General features: G+C 42.5%; 2 protein-coding genes across 2 annotated transcripts in view; both read left to right on the top strand.

Moving 5' to 3' along the window:
- Window positions 1-273: 273 nt before the first annotated feature.
- mylk4b (myosin light chain kinase family, member 4b) lies at window positions 274-8,821 on the top strand (the record flags this gene model as incomplete). Its single annotated transcript, XM_084548087.1, has 12 exons — window positions 274-777; window positions 1,914-1,992; window positions 3,477-3,840; window positions 3,942-4,171; window positions 4,651-4,756; window positions 5,481-5,574; window positions 6,720-6,829; window positions 6,930-7,071; window positions 7,718-7,788; window positions 7,891-8,019; window positions 8,119-8,350; window positions 8,678-8,821. 12 exons carry the CDS (start codon window positions 274-276, stop codon window positions 8,720-8,722), a joined length of 2,106 nt encoding a protein of 701 aa, XP_084404213.1. The 3' UTR covers window positions 8,723-8,821.
- A 4,487-nt stretch (window positions 8,822-13,308) lies between these two features.
- Window positions 13,309-21,571, top strand: part of gmds (GDP-mannose 4,6-dehydratase) — a 182,553-nt gene continuing 174,290 nt past the window's right edge. The window contains exon 1 of the mRNA XM_084547979.1: window positions 13,309-13,541. Within this exon, the coding sequence (XP_084404105.1) occupies window positions 13,446-13,541 (96 nt within the window). The 5' untranslated portion in view covers window positions 13,309-13,445. The remainder of the gene's footprint in view (window positions 13,542-21,571) is intronic.

Below are 21,571 nucleotides of genomic sequence, written 5' to 3'. Positions count from 1 at the left end.
TCCACAGCATCTCCCCCTAACCCCCATCAATCCCCAGCTGCACACCCGAGCCCTCAGCTCTTATCACTGGCCACTCAGTGCCTGACGTCCGCAGGGGGCTGCACTTTAATTTGGAGAACAGCCACTTGCTATTCTTAAAAACTCAACTCTGAGCTGCTAGCATCAGGGGAGAGGGATTGGCTCTCCTGCCTCTAGCTTTGTCCGGTGATATGGTTGTTGTTGTTGTGAGTGCGTGAATAGATTTTACTCTTTATGCGAACCGGGAAGTCAGCCATGAGCTCCAGCCTCGTCAACTCTTTAGCCAAAGTTTATGACCCGAACCCTCTTCATGGTCAGAAGCCCGGAGGAAGGAAGCTCTCGCTCAGTGGATCAGACAAATCTCAAGCTCCTTCTTCTTCGTCATCATCGTCTTCTTGCTTTCCTCATGATGCTGCCCTGCGCTGCGTGGAGAGCCGAATGGACTCCCTCAGCTCTCAGATGGAGCGCCTGCTCAACATGCAGCACGCCGTCCTGACCCGGCTGGACGGCCTGTCCCAGGACATCGGGGTTATGGGTCGGGACCTGGCCTCCATGCGCGAGGACGGCCACGGGTCGGGTGGAGAGACGCCGTGCGGGGAGCTGCGCGGGACCGTCGAGAGTCAGGGGCGCAGGCTGGATGGGGTGGAGAGGCTGGTGGAGGGCACCCAGCAGGTGATCAGCTTCATCGGGGAGGTGGTGAAGAGCTCCAGGCTGGTGGAGCATCTGTTCAAACGGCCCGGAAACAAAAGCAACAGGAAGGTGAGAGGCTGAGCGGCAGGACGAGATGTGGAGCAAGAGAACAGCAAAATCAAATGTTCTCCATCTGGTTTTGTCTTCGGTCTAATTGCATTGTGATCAATATGGAAAATGCACTAACTGCACTAATTTGAAAGGTTACCAGTGATAGATTGATTGTGTGCATATTGTGTTTTTTCTTTAAAGGGAAATGGAAACAGTACATCTTTAAATGGCTCCATCTTCCTGCATAAACCTGCAGCTCACTCCTCCTCTCGGTTAGATAAGGCTCCTGGTTTATCTGTTCTTGGTCCTGCTGTACATCCACATGTGGTTCTCTGTAATGTTAAGTAGTTTTTCCTTTGCGCAGAGGTTGTCATCATGCCTCCGAGGTGCGAGTGATTAGAGTCAGACTCGTTATCTGCCCCGCGCTGTGTCTTTATCAGCGACCTGGTCGGTGTCTGGAGCTGCACAGACTCAGTGCGCCACTTGTCTGGGCTGTTCTGACGAGGTGATGTTAACGTAGAGGGTGATAAGATGTGCCGGTGTCCTTGTGTGTAACGACACGTCGTCTGGAACAGCTTGAAGAATGCACGGCAGATTGTTTTACACTTTTAGCTGCTGTGTGTGCAGCTTAATAGCTCATATACTTGACTTATGCTGAATCAAATGTCGTGTAACCTGGTTTGTAAACGACAGAGAAGGTGTAGCAGGGATAATATGAACGTCTCTAGTATTGCGCATTAAAAATAGTGCATTTTTTATTGATAGTTCTCTTACTTTGTGTTCCATATCGACTGTTTAATATATGTCGGAAAGTGTAAATTAGATTTCTGAGTTGTGGTGCATGCCACCTGCTATACAGCTGATACGTGACCTTTCCCTCTTTCCACATCATACTTGAGTTACACCAGCAACTGTGGCAACAAAAACAAACACTCTCTCTCTCTCTATTGTGCAAATGGAAACATCAAGCGTATATAATATCATCTGTTGAGGTCCTTCTGTTCCGTGAGCTTGTCTTTCAAATGACGATGAACCGATGCGAACGCGAGACTCTCACGCCTGAAGTTTTGTCCGTGTTTGTCCCACGGAGCGTTTGGTTGCAACGGGACATGTCTAATATTTCATTTTTGTCTCTTTTTTTTCTACAACGCAAGGCGAAGGATGACAAGGACAAAGCCAAGCTGAGCCTCAAGGGCTTGAAGGCACAGAAGAAGAGGAAATCTCTGAGCACAGGTAAACTCACCATCACCTGAGATGCTGGAATACATACTATACTCTGTATAGCCTGAACAATGCAGGAGATCAAGAAGTGTAAAAAAAACAATCTTCACATATTGACTGTGAGATTTTAGAAGAATCAACCTGACCCAGCGCCGTGGTTTTATTGTTTATTTTATTGTTTTATTGTTTATTTGGATCACCATTAGCTGCAGCAGAACTGCAGCTATTCTTCCTGGGGTCCGACATATAATACAGTACCAGACAAAAATTTAAAAGAAAAAAACAAAAACAGACAGACAAACAAACAAATACAAAATATGTGTGTGTGTGTATATATATATATATATTTATATACATACATATAAAATTATTACAGAAAAATAAAAAATAAAAGAGGTGACACTTATTTACAACAATCCTTCAAACTCTTAACAATTCATGCATTCCACATCATTCCATTATGATTTCTCTCAATATCATATATATCTAACATCCATTTATTTTCAGATATTATATATATTTTAACCATCTTACTTTATTCATGGTTAGGATTCTGTGTGTATCCATTTAAAAGATGTTTTTTCACTAACAATTTAAATTCTCTTGTGCTAGTGGTTTGTCCAAACTGTTTGGGTAGTAGGTTCCAAGCATACATAGCTCTGTATATTACTGTTCTTTTACTGTAGTCTCTATTTGGTGAAGAAACTAATAATACATAAACGTGGTTTAGTTAATTTGGCATCTCTGGGCGACAGTTTGTTTTTACTTATCGCGTGACATGCATAGATCCTCATGCTGTAAATCTGCAATAATAATCCCTCACGTCACGTGTTAGATGTGTACGCTAGGCTTTCACTGGAGGAAGCAAACATGCTGAAACTAGTGTAGTAGGTGCTGGCATTAATTAATCTGAAGCACACAGCCGATACTGATGAGTTGCTTACAGCGACTTTAAATCAATGAACTGAAAAGCTGCACAAGTTTGTACAAACCGGCAAAACACGCTCACGTCTGTCCAGTCAGTTATTAAGGTTCATGCCCTGGAAAACATAACTCCTAGCCAAACCCTCCGTGACGTCACCAGTATGTTTTCTCATGAGTGGTGTGAAGCAATACATCCGTCTACCTCCTGGCTAGTTAAAATAAAAAATGGGCGAAGAGGTGGAGCTGATGCAAACTATGAGGACAGCCACTCAAAGTGTTTTAATTATGCATAACTTTAATCCTTGATGCAACTGAAGGAAGTGAATCTCATATGAATTAATTGAGATGGTAGATTGATGGTAATTTGATGGCAGTCCCTCTAGTAAATGCTGAAATATTTGATGTGATGTGGACCAGAATGATGGAACAGGTCACCAGCCAGCTAGCTTAGCGTAAAATGTCAATATGCATATACGTCATCATGACTGAATTTGATCCTTCCCGTTGTCCCAGTCTGCTGTTTTCATGCTGCTGTACCTCAAGGTTATGTTCGTGTTTTTTTCCTGCTTCAGACACCTCGTCTCTGAATGAGCCTGTGCTGCAGGAACAGGTGGAAAAGCTCAACAGACAGAACACTGAGCTTTCCCTTGTAAACACAGAGGCCGACGTCCAGAGGGGGGAGGACAGAGGCAGACAGGAGCCCGCGGAGCTAATTCTGGACGGGCCACACAGCTCCGCCGCTCACCCGCAGGAGAGGAAGAAGGGAACCAGGGCAAGGCAGGATGAGGAAGAAGAGGGGGACGTCTCTGGGGAGTCAGGGCCGGAGGAGGACGAGCAAAAGGAAGAAGACGTCATTTCGGAAGATGGTGGAAAAGAAGAGGATGATGTAGAAGAAAAGGCCAACATCTGCAAGACCTCTCTTCTTCCACAGGAAAGGTATTTCTGGCTGAGCAATACATCTTCCAGACACAATTGTTTTAATTTCTTAATGTGAAAATCACACACATTTCATGTTCACGGTGTTTCCCTTCCTTAAGCTCTGAGGAGGTGGGCGACATGGCCACTTGCAGCAAGCGCCGCGTCACAGAGGAAGACTTGGTGAAGGACGACCTCAAAAAAAGCAGAGTGGAAGGCAGCAAAGAAGAAAGCAAAGATGGACAGGTGGCGGAGGCGGGCGAGCCACAGGCCTCCGAATCTGACGAAGTGAAGACGGACGCTGGCAAGGAAGGGAAGGAGGGAGACGCCGCGCAGAAGGAGTTTGTTCTCGGTAGGACGTGAATGCAAAAGTTTTATTTTGAAATAGCCTCTAATGGGAATTTTATTGCCTAAACATGTCAAGTTTTTATATGGAAACAGATTGATATTGACATTTAAGGAAAGTGGTTGCTAACAAAACTCAGAAATGTGAAAAAGCAAGTCGGCAGTGGTCCTGTTCGGCACCAGTCCTCTTTTAAGCCATGTCTCGCAGTCTCTCTCTCTCTCTCTCTCTCTCTCTCAACTTGTTGATTTAGTTTCTGACGTTGGACTATTCGTTCCTCAGACTTTGAAGCAGATTCAATGTCATAGCACTATGCGCCTTCAAGCGTCACCGACATGTCAGTCAGCACAGCTGGCCGAGCAGATAATGAGGCGATGGCGCGCCGCTATTTTCATCCACTTTGTTTCTAGGGACTGAAGCATCGCTCCTCTGTCCCTCCTCCCTTTTCTAAATTCTTCATTTTGCCTTTTTTTTTTTGTTATCTCCAGACTTAAGTCCTCCACCGTTGGCCCCCTTCGACCACCGCATCGTGACTCCCAAACCCCATCAGATCGCCACCTATTACAGCATCAACAGAGAAGAGGTCCTGGGAGGGTGAGTGACAGGAACAAGCACACAATGCCCCTCTCTCATTACAGCAGAGTGTATTTTCATTTCCCTCCGTTACGGCCACAGACACTTAAATACGTCGGCCGTCTCTAATGAAATAACAGAGGATCTCACACCCCGTTGAAGTGCCGCCTAATAGTTTTTTCCACAATCTTTTTTTTGCACCCTAAAGGGCAAATGATTGTGATGTTCGAGGGGTACTTGTGAAATAGCCTCTGTGATGTAACAGACCGGTGCTAAGTCCTGCCTCTCAAACGGATTACTCCTCAGCACGCAAGCACATTTCTCAAATTACTGATATAATGGCTCAGAATATTACCCCTAATGTCTAAATGATCAAAAGAGCAGATTATTCCGCATGTATGAAAGTAAAAGCTGCAGGAAATTATTGTTTTTACATTTGATTTGGCTTGTACAAACTCAGAAAGTACTATGAGATTGCATAAATTAAAGATGACGTCTTCAAATTTATAGTTTTGTTGACCAACCAATACAGATTTATGATTTGGAGCCGTCCAAAACTTGATACACAGCTTGTATTATTCTAAAACAACCGTAAAACAATGACTCCTCACATTTGAGAAGCTTGGATCAGCTCGATGTCCGGCTTGAGAAATGACTAGATTTATTGGGGTTTAATAATAAAATGAAATTCCCAGCGTGTTTCCTCTTCCAGCTCTCATCCGTCTGTTTGCTTTTCTTTCATCAGGGGACGTTTCGGTCAAGTCCACAAGTGCACAGAGAACTCGTCTGGCCTGACGCTGGCTGCCAAGATCATCAAGGCCAGGAGCCAGAAAGAGAAGGTGCGGCGGTGAATGCTGAATGTGAAGCAGAATAGATTTTGAGAAATTGTCGCAGGCCAGTGGATGATTACTTTTAGCGCTACAAAGGATTAGATTTTGAAAATAGACACAGCTTCATCAGCCCAGAGGGCGTGGGCATGTGTCGGCCTCATTCTGTCTTTATTGATGTGATGTCTGAGCGTAGCTGTGTGGTGGCTCCGACCAAAAGCTTGTCCGACTCGCTGCCAAATCCTCAGCTGGTTCGTGTCGCCATCACTGACTGACAAAACAATTGGTGATACGTGAATATACCTGACCAGTTTCCTTATTATATCTACAGCTTCTATTTCTATTTTTCTTCTGCAACGTTTAAAACAGATGCAGGTTAATCTTGTCTTGTTGACCAAACCAACATTTCTGGGGCTAGTAGTATAATTAGCTATTGAAGTCCACATGAAACAAACAGTGTGGTGCTATTTGCATCCATTTTAAAATGTTTCCTGTAAAAACAGGAAGCTGGCAAGGCCTGTCTGCTCTGATTGGTCAACTGTCCCGAGCAGGCTCCGCCCATGTGTGCACTGCAGTGCTTGCTGGTAAAGGAGACATGCAGGGGGGATAGAGGGGAATAAGAAAGGGGGTTCAATGGACAAAAAAGTATACACCCCTGAGTGCAGGATGAGTCATCAACGTTTTTAAACCATTTCCAGGAAACTACCAAAATACCTCCAGAATTTGCACCATGTACTGTTTTGTAGGTGACATATAGAGGAAGAAATATTATTTAAAATCACTAAAACTTCAGAGTTGATTCGATTTGAAGACTCTTTAAAATCACAAGTCACATTTTATTTATCTTAGCTTTTAATTGTTTTGCCACTATATGTGGTTCCATATTTGGATTTCAATGGTACACGCCCACAAATGCAGGATGAGTCATCAGCATTCTTTAGATAGTTTCCAGGAAACTTGTTTGACACTCTGACAGCCTCAAAATTATGTCTGTTCCTCAAATTTCGCTTGTAATAAAAATAATTGTCATTGACTTCCATAAACTTGCAGACGATTCTTAGAAACCACAAGTCATCATTTATTTATCTCAACTTTTATGTGTTTAACTACTGCATGTGGCCCCATATTTTAATGTCGATGCCGTGTCTGTCCTTCAGGACGTAGTGAGGAATGAGATCCAGGTGATGAACCAGCTGAACCACGCCAACCTGATCCAGCTGTACGCCGCCTTCGAGTCTCGCCACGACATCATTCTCGTCATGGAGTAGTAAGTCCGTCCGAAGATAGACGCACACTTGTGTGTTCTACACGTGTCAATGCTGCAGAGATACAAGCTCGTAACTGTGTGTGTGTCTTTGTGTTTGTAGTGTGGAAGGAGGGGAGCTGTTTGACCGCATCATTGACGAGAACTACAACCTGACAGAGCTGGACACGGTGCTGTTCATACGCCAGATCTGCGAAGGGCTCCAGTACATGCATAAAATGTACATCCTGCATCTGGATCTCAAGGTAGATGATAGATAGATAGATAGATAGATAGATAGATAGACAGGTAGATAGATAGAATAGTTTATTTATCCCATGGGAAATTCAGTATCCAGCAGCATCCTTACATAGAGACAGGAGGAATTAAAGTCAGCAAGCATGGGTAAAAAATTAAAATATAATGAGGTAGGTTCAATTATAAATAAAATATACAAAAGAATGTTTAAAATATACAAAAAAATCTAAAAAAAATACAAAGTATATATCAAATATAAGAAATACTGTACAAGTACATATAAGATGTACAAAAATAAACAAATACATGTAAGATATAGAAAGATAGAAATGTATAAATACTCAAATAGTACAATAAATAGGTTTAAAGTCTGAATATGAGTATATGTACAAAACTATACAATATATATATATGTAATTTGTATGATATATAAGTTATTAAATATGTCATACTGTACAGAAATATGTAGTAGCAGCAAGTAGTAGCAGCTGATAAGGATTATCTTATCTTATTACTGTCCGCTGTGCATCCTCTGCCAACACATGCATCACGTCTTGTCATAACGTTTTGTCTCGGTTGCCTGAGAAGAAAGAATTTGTCTGAAACACTTGAAATAAAACCAGGTTTTTATTTTATTTTTTTGCTCTTTTTCAGCCAGAGAACATTCTTTGTGTCAGCAGAGCGACTAACAAGATCAAAATCATTGACTTTGGCCTGGCCAGGAGGTAAAGATTTACACTCCCACATGTCCTGACTTGAATGTTTTAGCGCTGTGTCTCACGTCTCTGCTGCTGTGTCTCACGTATCTGCTGCTGTGTCTCTGGTAGGTATAAACCCAGGGAGAAGCTGAAGGTCAACTTTGGAACACCTGAATTTTTGGCTCCTGAAGTCATCAACTACGAGTTTGTTTCATTCCCCACGGACATGTGGAGTCTGGGGGTCATCACTTACATGCTGTGAGTCGAGGGCGCTCATCCACGCCACCACAGAAGAAGAAGAAAAGGAAGAAATAACGTCACTGACCTCTGTTTGTCTTTCCCGTCTTGTCTCTAAAGGCTCACCGGCTTGTCCCCGTTCCTGGGGGACGACGACAACGAGACGCTGAACAACATCCTGGCCTGTCAGTGGAACTTCGAGGAGGAGGAGTTCACGGACATCTCAGACGAGGCCAAAGACTTTATCACGCGTCTGCTGGTGAAGAGCAAGAGCTGGAGGATGAGCGCGACCGAGTCCCTCAGGCACCCCTGGCTGTCGGACCGGAGCCTGCACTATCGGCTGAATCAGAAGGTGAAAAATGGCGTTATTTTAAGATAAATCCAGGTTAATGCATCACAAGAGGCAGGACATGACTACATAAGATTGCTTCATTTATGTACAGTGCAACTTAAAAGTATTTGCAGTGGAAATCCGCTGATGTTTAGAATATTTTTTATGCAGAAATGTCAAAAACAAGTACTTTTAAGTATTAATTCTGCATATTTTCTGCAAATATTCAGATGGCACACTCTGACAAAAACATACTTTGTGTAAATCTATGAAGATTGCACGTCTTGGATATATTTAAACTTTAAATGGTGCAGTTACAAACCGTTGTTGTCGATTTTCGTCCCACAGAAAACCAAGTGCCACTCCACACACGTTCCTCCTCCAGAGAGCTAGACGGGTAAGACGTTAGCTCACATATCACACGTCAAATGATCCGTTTTGATTTGTTTTCTCACTGACTGAGCCAAACTTTCTCCTGTTCCCCTCAATCTCAGAAACACCGTGAGGCCCCTCAGCATGCCTTTCGACAATGTAGGGTCCCCGGAGCCCCGACACTGGACCAATGCTGCTGTACCTGTTTAGCCACTGGACGTCTACTCTCTGCCTCGCCTCGTACCCAGCGTTAGCTCGTACCGCACCGTGCAGCACGGTCATCATCCTGTAGAGCGCAAAGCTTCACACTGCACCAGTGAGGACTCTATTGCTCTAAAAGCTGCAGCTGGGAAAGTAGAGTCATCTAAATTATGAATCCAGCAGCACCTGTCACTTCTACAACAGCCACTTGCACCGCTGCAGATCCTGAGTATCAGCTGTTCTTCATGTTGTCCTGTTAGTATTTATCTTTGCATGCTTTGCACTTCTCGGCCCGTCCCTCCAAGATTCAGCAAACGACTGGATGCTGTTATTTAAATGATATATTTTATTGTGAATATAGATGCTTTCTTTATTTTAATTTACAAGTCTTATTTAAAAAAATGTAATTCTTTCTTGAACATAAGGTTAAAAAAGAAAAAAAAAAAGCTTTTAGAACTTGAGTTTGAAGCCACGACCCATTAATTTATTTTGTACATAGCACAACATGTGATACACTACGTCCTGCTTCTTGCTCTCCTTCTTCTTCTTCTTCTTCTTCTTCACCCACATTTCTTTTCCACTTTAGCCCGAATCGTCCTCTGCATGCGTTCACGCCGCTAGCTTGTAATCGCTTCGGCCGTTTTGGAGTAGCCCTCTCACCTTCCATGAAGGCCTAACGAACAACAGAATACTACCTACGGAACGACTCATGGTTACGACTGAAGTGGATTCTCTTGTTCATTTATTTACTGACTGTACTTGAAGTACAAAGCTTTCACTCAAGACGTTCTTCAGGGGAGACACACCGGATCGATCATGTGTAAAAATGTTCAGTTGGTTCTGGATGGAGAGCCGACGACGGAGCAGAGGAGACGCCGCTCGTTTCTTTATTGTCCTCCTTCCTTTCACCGTGACGGGAGGCTGGATGGTTGTTTGACGCTCGGTTGTCGGTTGCTCCATCTGGAAGCGGAAAAAGCTTTGTGATTTGAATACTTGTTTATTTGATTTTATGATTTTATGACTCTTTCTTTTTCAGGTTTTCTTGTGTCATGATGAGACGTAAACAAACGTAGAATATAAATAAGTGAATAAAGAATGTACACCAGAAAACAGCTGGTTTCCTGTTTCATGTGACTTTTTTTTTGTTACAAATCATATTTTAAGCTTTACAATGAATGAAAAATTGGTCTCGGAATATTTACATTGATCAGCCACAACATTATGACCATTGACAGGAGAAGTGAATAACATTGACCATCTTGTGACAGTTGAGTGTTCTGCAGGGAAACATTTGGACCTGGCATTCATTGGTGTGGATGTTACTTAGACATGTAGCACCCACCTAGACCAGACCAGGCACCCCCACCCCATGGCAATGACACTCCTTGATGGCAGCAGCCATCCCCAGCTGGATGCAGCCTGACACAGACACACACACAAAAACACTTTAGGAACAACTAAAAAAAAAAAACATGAAGAACAGCACAAGGTGTTGACCTGGCCTCCAAATTCACTAGATCTCAAACTGATCAAGTATCTGTGGGATGGTCCACAGAGGCCCCTCCCCTCAGATGTTTTTCTGCCTTTAGCGATATTTCAGGAGACTTTCCAAAAGGAAAATCTGAGTTTGAATTGGTCTCTCTGTCCAAAACAAATGCGGAGGATGATACGCTGACCACAGCAGAGGATCCGTTTCAGGATGGAGAGCTTCATCAGCTTGAGACTCTATCTTAACAGAAGTGATCCAGTAATCAGAGCTGCTCCTGGTCTCTTATTGTTCTTGTACATTTGATCACGTATGACAACATCTGCTCCAGCTGAGAGTCTCAGTAGCCTTGTGAAAGCTCTCCCTCTCTCTCTTGCTGCTCCACTTCCCACAGAGCACAGCGTGATGAGGAGGTGCTATTTCATTACAGTCTTAACTAAACACTGTCTTAATAAAAAAAAAAAAAAAAAAAAAAAAGGAAAATGTGGATAAACAAGAGCTGGGTTCCTGAGAAGCACAGCGGTGCGTTGATCCACCCGGGCCCGGATCAAAAGAGAACAACACACGGCTCAGTTACAGCTCGGGGCTCCTCTTTTACTTCTCGTCTGTTCGGGGGGCCGGCAGGTGTTTGACCCCGGGCTGTGCTGCCCACCGCTGAGCAGAAAGCTCCATCCTTCACACATGCATTGTGTGCGAGCGTGGAAACAGCGAAGAGAGCAGGGTTCAGTTCAGCCCATGGTCACTCAGAAATTCAGGGGAATCCGAGAAACACGCTCAACCTTGGCAGTCACCGACTTGGCTCTGACCGAATCCATAAACAAGTTAATGTTGGTTTAAAGTAAAGGAAAATATCTTAAATTGACCCCAGGTATTTGACATGTGGTACAGCGGTGTGGTTTCTCCCTGTGCCTGTGTGGGTTTCCCCCCCAGTCCAAAAACACACATGCAGCTGGGATAGGCTAGGTGTTTATCATGGTAACCCACTGTTTTTTATTAGTAACAGTCTGGTTTAGTTGTACAGAAGTTGGTACATGCAAGAAAAACACCTGACGAAAGATGTGATACAGATGTTTTCACATTTTTAAAAAAGTTTTAAACTTTTAAAAGTTGGATCTCCTACACGTGGCCTGGATAGAAGATTTCACTTAAAGCAAAAAGATGGGCTAACAAATACTATAAATCAGTATAAACCGATCGGGCATAACATTATGACCACCTGCCTCATCAGAGAATGGACATGAGCTTTCTGAGGGTGTCCTGTGGTGTCTGGCAACACAATGTTCTTAATTGGGGGGTCTTTGAGGGGAGGGGCCTCTGTGGATCATCCCACAGATACTTGATCAGTTTGGGATCTAGTGAATTTGGAGGCCAGGTCAACACCTTGTGCTGTTCTTCATGTTTTTTTTTTAGTTGTTCCTAAAGTGTTTTTGTGTGTGTGTCTGTGTCAGGCTGCATCCTGCTGGGGATGGCTGCTGCCATCAAGGAGTGTCATTGCTATGGGGTGGGGGTGCCTGGTCTGGTCTAGGTGGGTGCTACATGTCTAAGTAACATCCACACCAATGAATGCCAGGTCCAAAAGTTTCCCAGCAGAACATTGAACTGTCACAAGATGGTCAATAATGTTGTGGCTGATTGGTGGCTGATCGGTGTATGTTTTATATTTTAGATTCTTCAATGCAGTCACCTTTAGCTTTGGTGACAGCTTTGCACATCCTTGTCGTCCTCGCTTTCCAACATTTCCCAGAGTAGTTGAGAATTTGTTGGCATCTTTCCTAAAGCAAAAAGAAAGGAGAGGTGCAAATAAGCGCCAAAAGCCTTAAATCTGCACACTTAGCCTTAAACCTTAATCTTAAGGAGCCCTCTTCAGCGTCTGTATTCCCAGACTTTGCATTATCACAGCCAAAGCAAATGAACCTGAGAGCTCCAACACTTGTTCAAATGTTTGAGTACGCAAATGAAGAATCAACTAATCACTGTCAGCTCAATAAGATCCTGGAGATTCTTTATTTATTTTGGTTTTTGGGTTTACAGAAACGTTGCAGCTCTTTAAAATACACGCGATGACTTTGTGATGAAGGGGGACAGTGTTAAGTTAAGTTAAAAATTTAAATTTAAATAAAAAAAATAGAGGAGGAATTAAATTAAAGGACATAAAAGAACGAAAGAAAATCAACAGACAGATGGATTAATTAATATTAATGAAACTCTCTGATACTGCAAAAACCTGATTTACAACGTATATTTGGTAACAGAACATGAAACAACCCCCCTGGTCCCCATCATCTCTCCACACATCAGTTTTTATTAATCATGTAGTCATGAAGCACCCAAACAATTAAGTACATCTGCATCAAAATACCTTAAACTATTGATGAGTATGGTGCATATGAATGGATTCATAAAACAAAATTGAGATTTATTTAAAACAGATTGAGATTTATTTTATTATTTTATTTTATTTTATTTTATTTTATTTTATTTTATTTTATTTTATTTTATTTTATTTCACTTATTTAAGTTGTTTCTGTACTAGAGAGAAAAGTTGCCTGAGTCAAATTCCTTGTATGTGTACATACTTGGCCATTAAAGCTGATTCTGATTCTGATTCTGAAATAGTCAAAATGTTCTATAAAAAGTAGTTTTGAAAATAAAATTATGAATTCATACGATAAAATATGATTAGATTAAACAGTAATCACATCTTAAATCACGCTAAAATATAATCACAAAATGAACTTGTCAGATATAACTAAACGGTGCAGTTCCCCTTCTGTCCTTTGAGTGGCGCTGTGTCAAATCAACCTCCCGCCTCTCACACACAGTCTACCATCTTTAACGAGGCTTCCTCCACTGCTCCCACTTGCCCTCTTCCCATTGGCGGATTCTACATCTACTTCCTGCTACGTCATCCACTTTGCAGCGGTGTATGGTTTGGTTTACGGATGCTGAGGAGACTTACCGGTACTCACTCTGGGAGACTCGCAGGCGGGTTATTTTTATTTTATTTATCTTAGTCGGTTCCTTGTCGGAAGACGGTAAACATTTATCCGGTCACAGATGGCCCACTGCTCCGAGTCTGCTAACGTTAGCTCCACCGTGAGCGGAGGACAGAAGAAGAGGAAGGTGGCTGTAGTCACCGGCATCACCGGACAGGTAAACCACTCTCAGTCACTTTCCACGCTAGCGACCAGTGTTTGAGGGATTTGTTCGAAGTTGTGTCAAAAGAAATCTGCTTTTCATTTGTGAACGTTAAAGCTTCTGATGAAAACACGTTAGGATGTACCTGTTTGTGGTTTCTCTTGAGAGAAAACATGCATTTAAAGCTGCTAGTGTCACTTTCACCTGTGTCAGGTGCCCAAAGTAGGAATTATAGTGGGCCAGGGACACTATCTGGACACAAGGAATCCTATATTAACTTTAATTTTCCACGTCATGCTTCCTCTGAGACTTCAGTACAACACAGTACTGAAGTCTCCTGCAGTAACTCCACTTAAGTCAACTTTAAATCAAAAATTAACAATCAAGTATACCTGGTGTACCTTTTCCGTGAAGGAAGAGGTACTTCAAGTATACCTGATGTACCTTTTCCGTGAAGGAAGAGGTATGCCCCGGTTGCATTTCATAATCTGATAGTAAAGACTGATAACACGTAATAATGTCTCTCCACGTCACATTTAACTTCTCTTGTCCTCACTGACAAAAAGGTTTAAGTTTGTTGGTGAATTTTTATGTTTGCTTTTTGGCAGTGCTGCTATTAAAACATAACACACTTGGCAAAACCTCAAATAGAGTAGTTAAAACAGCCCTGCACTAAACACCCGTTTATGACTGATGTTATATATTAACTTTACAAACCGGTTTCGGCTTAGGCCTTAATTCATCATGAGTGCTTTCAGTATGTTCCTATATTCAGTTTATCTCAAAACAGCATCAGAAAGGTGGTAATTCATGTTTAATCATTGCTTCTGTTAGTTAGCCTAACCCACTTACTACAATGGGGTTGTCAAAATAATACAAGAGGGGCCGGTACAGCACAAGACAATGCCACAGTCCCACAAACTACAGCCCCCCCAGAATGAAAACACCCATCAATTGCTGAACACCATAACCTTTACGAAGCTATTGCAGGATTCACTAGTGTACCTAATGAACTGGCGAGTGAGTGTATACTGTAGTACAGTGCACGCACAGGCGAACACAAGCACACACACAACAAAGAAACGTGTCAGCCATGTTTCTCACTGGAGTTAGTTGTTTTCAGTGGCAGCCCGTATTGGAAAACAATATGACCGTGCATGCAAGTACTGCAGACACGCGTCACAATTAATCTCCAAAGTCGAGCCTTAAAAAAAAAAAAAAGAAAACACTTCCGTATTCCCAGACTTTGCAAGATCACAGTCAAAGCAAATAAGTCTGAGAGCTCAAACTCTTGTTCAAATGTTTGAGTATGCAAATGAAGAATCAACGAATGGTGCGTCACTGACGGGACACGGATCCTTGAGTCAGTTCTTAACAATTTGTCCACCTCTTTTATGTCGAGGCCAGGTAAAAGGACACACGCAGCTCTTTTTATAATGGAAGACAGCCCAAACTCTAGCACCCTCATGAAACCTGGATCTATTGCAGCATGTACCTAATAAATTGACAGTTGAACGTATAGGTTTAAGTGTTAATGGCATCTCTGCTGTTTTTATAATATGTCTGGGACATAACTGTGTTTGATTTGACGTCCTCCTTCTTGGAAATGTGCATCTAATCCACCTTCTCTTAACTACATTCAGTGATGCTGTATGTTGCATTTAGGAGCAGCGAATGAAGGGAATAGTATTACAGAAGGTCACTGATTATCTTGTTATCACAGCACCTGTCAGAGGGTGGGATATATTAAGCAGCAAGTGAGCAGGAAAAAAATGGACAGGTGGAAGGATTAGTGGGACTCTGACAAGGACTCCAGAACTGCAGCTCTCATGGGGTGTTCGTGTTCTGCAGTGGTCAGAAATTAAAAGTGGTCTAAGGAAGGTAAAGCAGGTAATAGGCCAAGACACACTGATGTTGGTAGAGAGCAAAGGCTCGCAGATCCAAAAACAGTTGAAAATATTAATGCTGGTTCTGATAGAATAGATAGAGTACACTGTGGATCACCGTTGGTTGCATTTAGGGTGAGGGTGCCCATGCTAACCCGTCTCAGCTGCATCTAGACCTTGTGAATCGTAATCGACTGAATTCAGGAAATTAGCCAGCCTTAGTTTTCTATCATCCGGGTATTCCGGCTTCCTCCCACCGTCCCAAGACATGCTCGTTAGGTTCACTGGTGATTCTAAATGTGTTAGCCCTGCGATAGACTGGAGACCTGTCCAGGGTGTACCCTGCCTCTCACCCTATGACAGCTGGGATAGGCTCCAGCCCCCCTGAAACCCTGCAGAGATCAAGCGGTTACAGAAAAATGAATGGAATGAATGAATTCAGAAAACCGAAACTTGTCGTCCTCAGTGTGGTTATTGTTTGACTTCCTGCTGCCAACATGCTGTGAAACTGTCACGCTTAAGAAGTTGCACACAGGATGAGCCGTTGAAGCCAAGAGGATCATGATTCCACGAACACAACGGAACAATGGAAAGTATAGTGTGGCAGAACTGGATTTTCTGGTATTTGTGTACTGGCTGGATGATATCAACTTGCGTTAATGATTAGGTGGTTAGACGAGATGAGCGAAACCTGGAGAATCCGCCAGGACTGGAAAAAAATTGTGCCAACAACTTCAGTTCCTTGATGGGCTAGTTCCAAAAGACCTGTATGTTAAAATTCATTTTATGACATCTTAACTGTCAAAGTGAAAACTGATTTCTGTAAAGCAGTGTCAATTAATTAAAAGTATAACATGCAAAATAAGAAATTGCAGTATTAAACACCTTAATTCAACAGAAGTACAGTCAGTTGGTGCTAGTAGCATCACTTGAGGTCATTGAATGTGTCTGAAGTTGCTGAAGTACAAAGATACCTGTGTCTTGAAGGTCTAGTCAATGGTTTATCACTATTCCTACAATTCCACCTGAAAGAATACTCTATGCATAATTCGGGGCGTGGTCACTTTCAGTTACTGGTAGGTTGTCTGCTTCTGCATCACCTGCCTACCTCTTTGACTTTTTTTTAATTACCTGGGTGTAGTCAGGCTCTGTCAAGATGCCACACTGAGCTTCAAAGCCTCAAGGTCAATGTCCACATTCCACAAGTTCTTCTTGGCTTCCTGGTTAAATCTGCATTTTGTTCTTTTTGTACTTTGACCTCTGTACTATTCATACTATATCATTATTCATTAATATAATGTTCCTTAGATCTATCCAATAAAGGTTCAAAAAAGGCAACTGGACTTGTAGAGTTTTTTTTTGAGAAGACATTTCACCACTCATCCGACTAACTAAAGTCGGACTAAAGTCCAGTTGCCTTTTTTGAACCTTTATTGGATATACCATGACCTGGATGACTGAGAACCTTCACAGACATATTTTCCCTAGATCTAATAATCAGTAATTCCCAAATTAGAATTAAAAATGATTTCAAAGTTCATGGCTTTATATGAAATTAATAGCTATAACTTATTTAAAAGGCAGTAATGTGGCTACAAACAATGGATTTATGATGAGGTGCTGACATCAAATGCAATCAGAATATTTCTTTATTAATGATGCAACTGGAGCACCATTGCCACAAGAGGATATTGATCTTTGAATCCCATTTCCTGCCATTTTCAGTGGCTCTGCTTGCAGTACTAGCATACCCAGCATTTTATTTTTCCAGCTTTGCTCAAACAGGTTGTCGTAGACTTATCCAAGAAATTTGCATAAGCGGTTCTCTGTGTGTGTTTGTAGTAGCATGCGAACTCACGCCGGAGTGTTAATGTCTGTTTTTGTGGCAGATGATTTGCATCAGAGCAAATAAGCAGCGGGGAGTCAGCGGAAACTTGAGGAATATTTTCAGGGCGCGAGGTAAAAGTTGTCAAGTCGACCGTTTCCAGAACGCGGCCCTGGAGAGACGACTGTCGGAGGCCTTGGAAAGTCATTTTCACAATCTCACATTCCTCTGTCAAGCAGCATGTTCCAAAGCTCCATCTCCCCTCGTTCTCTTTAATAATATGAAAAAAAAAAAAAGGAATAACAGCGTTAATTCATTTTTATTTTGCCGGTAATGGCGTTACCGTGGACTACTGAGAGACTATGCAGGAGGCATCTGGATACGCCATCTCAGAAATGACTAGACGGCCACAGGGGTCACAGTGATGCCATAAATCACCTGGCTAACTACTGTTCATAAATTTCAAGGCAGCACGCTGCTCAGACTGAATATTTTCGACTGCCGTCTCGGTGTGAAGTATTGGGGTGAGAGGGTGTGAGTTATGGGAGACCACCTGAGTGCCAAGGCAGAGCTGCAGAGCCGGGCAGGGGCTCTGGCCGACGGTGCCGTTTTACGAGCCGGGGGTTACCAAGAGGACAGGTTCGCCCTCCTTTGTTCGAGAGTAAACCTTTACTTTGGCTTTGAGGTTCACACTTCTTTCTTCAACTCCCATGCTTGGGAAAACAACGCCGCTTTGCAATATTACCCCTCGAGCTGTTTGATGTTCATCCTACAAGCCTCCATTCTTCATCCTTTGTTGGCGTTTCGATGCACTCTCATTCCGTCCTGGCCTTCCACTGTTAGCAGCACGGGACAGGGTCTGAGCGAGTGCCAGCAATAATAATCATAAAGCTAAGAATCTGTGCTCACATCTCCTCTGTCGCCCATAATCGCTGCTGATGGCTCCTTAAAGACTGATTCCTCATCTGAACGAAAGTCTGGCAACTTCTGTTTACGCAGGAAAAGAGATGTAAGTTCAGCTGCAGCGAGTTGTAAAAAGCCGAATTAAGTCCGGTTCTCGAGGGAGCTGCACATGCTCGGCCTTAGCAGTGGAGTTTATGAAGCAGCTCATGATATGACGATGATGATGATGATGGTGGTGATTCGGTCCGCATTCATATATCAAGATGTCTTAAGAGACAAAAGACCTTTGAAAGGATGAGATTTGTTTTTTCAAAACCAGAAACCATTCACATAGAAAGTCGTCTGTCTTTGGCTGAATTGTTTGGACTTCTTAAAAGATTTATACACAACTTTATTGTATAAATTGTAATGTTTGTGTTAGACTAACCCTAACCCAATATCCACACCCCTTAAATTAAACAATTTAACTTTAACAATTTAACTGAACTGTATTGGCTGGGGTAGAGTCAAGGTTAGCGTAAAGTTTGGTCCACAATCTTTTTACTCCTACCTTGCCTTTAAGTCATTATAAAACGCTGGGGTTGGTAGGGTGGTGAAGTGGTTAGTGCTGACACTTCATATCAAGAAGGTTTGAATCTTCCAAGGACCTTCCTCCCAAAGCAATGCACGTTAATAATAAAAAAAACAAGCTGAAGCAAGCGCCAGCTGGTTTGGGTTTCTTGAAGACGTCTCGCCCAATTAGCTTCTTTAGTTCTGGGAAATAAACTCACATGACTCGGGTCTGTAAGGATCAGATACTCCACTGTAATTGAAGGTATTCATTCCTAGATGAACGATACTCAAGCGTCCCATTAATGGCCAGAGACTCCGGTCTCTGAAGAAGCTACTTGGACGAGTGGCAAAATGTCTTCAAGACACCCAGCCGTCCAGTTACCCTTCTTTAAGCTTTGTTTGTTTTTGTTGAATATACCATGATTGAAAACCTTCACAAACATCTTTGTGATGGACCAGCAACTTGTTCTTCACCTCTTGCGCTGTTACACCCATCAGCCACAACATTAAAACCACTCACGGTAGAAGTAAATATCATTGACCATCTTGTGACAATACAGTGTTCTGCTGGGAAACTTCTGGACCTGGCATTCATTGGTGTGGATGTTACTTAGACATGTAGCACCCACCTAGACCAGACCAGGCACCCCCACCCCATAGCAATGACACTCCTTGATGACAGCAGCCATCCCCAGCAGGATGCAGCCTGACACAGACACACACACAAAAACACTTTAGGAACAACTAAAAAAAAAACTAAAACAAGAAGGTGTTGACCTGGCCTCCAGATTCACTAGATCCCAAACTGATCAAGTATCTGTGGGATGATCCACAGAGGCCCCTCCCCTCAAAGACCCCCCCACTAACAACATTCTGTTGCCAGACACTACAGGACACCCTCAGAAGGCCCATGTCCATTCTCTGATGAGTCCTAACTGTTTTGGAGGCACAATTGAGACCTACACAATGTTAAGAAGGTGGTCATAATGTTATGTCTGATCGGTGTATGCGCTTCACTGTTAAGATGCATTTTAATTCCAGAGGGTTACCCGTGTTAAGTGTTTCTAATGCAACCTTGTACACATACCACATGCTTCCTGTCAAAGGTTCAACCACTAATTGCTGTGTGAGAAACGTGAAACTGCGTGTAGCTGCTGAAAACAATACCGCTTGTGGTATGTGGGCAGTTAACGCACCCTGAAGTAAATGAGTTGTCAGGTGACGTGGATAAGTCAGAGCCTCTGTTTTAAGACTGTCTTACATATGCTTAGTGATGAGCTGATGAGTGGGACACAAGGACTTTAAAGACATTGCTCGGGGCTATGAGAGCTGTTTTCCACCTTTTTTTAAATCTTATAACTGACAGATTGGATTATAATTTTAATAATTGTTAGTCACAGCCAGAAATTAGAGTTGTTAGTGTCTTCCTCTGTGCACAAAAAAATGTATTTCCACGTCTCGGCTGAGAGGTCCTAAACCAGAGGAGAAAGATTCATGTTGCTCTTCACACACCACACCAAATGTTCCTACTTAAATCCATGTGTATGTGCATGTGTGTGTGTTTATATGTGTGCGCACAAGCTTGTGTGCGTTGCGGCCTGTGATTACGGCGTCGTTACACCATATCAGGCCTAATTGCGGAGCAGCGGCGTGCTTGGCAGCTTCTGCCTGCGGTCTAAAGAAAACACATTAAAGTGATTCATTTGTAGCTCATGCACAATGACAAATAAATACACGCACGGGGGCCTCTGTGTTTACACAAACGCACGCATCAGGCTGCAGACGAGGCTCTTTAAAAACGCTGGACCTGGTCAGAAATGTTTCCACGCTGGGTTTGATTCTCCTAAATGCTTGGCGCTTCTCAACATAGCGTAATTGGAGGTCACGGAGATGACCTAGTGACACTGTTAGTAAATAGTTCAGTGCGCTGCTTCGCCACCAGGGGGTGCCAAACTCACAGAGCTGCTGTTTGTCCACACACAGATTCAACTATTATTTGAACTTCTTGTTCAGTATGTGCAGTTGCATTTAAATGATAAAGCTTTTGCCTTTCAAATCTGAATTTTAGCTCTTTTTTTTTTGTCTTTTATGATCAAAAACATGTAGCTGGGTTTAGATTTTGAACTGTTTTTTGACCCAAATACACAATTTAGACAATTAAACTACTACAAATCATGTTGAACCCATTAAATATTGATATAAGATATTTTATTTTTAGGTCAAATACCGAAAAATGACATTTAGCAATCTGCAACTAAAAATGTTGCAAGCATTGCTTTAACAGGACGATCACAACTTCAAAAAATGCTCTACTGGCTTTATTGTTATTAGATATCTTATGCAACTATGCACGCACCTGCCACTTCATTAGGTACACTAGGGCAAATAAATAAATCCTCCTTCATTACCTATTCTAATGCTCATTTTATTTTTAAAACCGCGTCAGAAAGGTGGTAATTCAAGAGCATGACCAGTCTGGAGGATGTAGATTGCGGCGCTGTTAAACTGTGTTAACTGTTTCTATTATTTTGCCGAGCCCACTGACTAAAATGTCAAAAATAATAGGAACGTGTGTCGGCACAAGGGCTACAAACTCAAACTCGCCCCCAGAATAACAAAAATACAGTTGAATAAACAGGTTTTTTTGGTTCATGGAGCTAAGAATAGGTGCAGGATTGTTATATCAGAATGCATTCCTTTTATTAATGTACCTAAGGAACTGGCATCTCTTTTTCATGGTTGAAAATCTGCATCACATCTGCACAGGACAAGAGACGGCTAACTTGTCTCCCCTCAGATCATGTAAAAGTAGACGTGTAACACTCGATAATAACTGCATTTAATCTCGATTGCTGTGTTGTTGTTTTTTGGCGCAGGTA

This window comes from Chelon labrosus (genome assembly GCF_963514085.1).
Source record: "Chelon labrosus genome assembly, chromosome: 7".
Lineage (NCBI taxonomy): Eukaryota > Metazoa > Chordata > Actinopteri > Mugiliformes > Mugilidae > Chelon > Chelon labrosus.
Note: the sequence above shows the minus strand (reverse complement) of the source record. Positions and strands in the feature narration are given on the sequence as shown.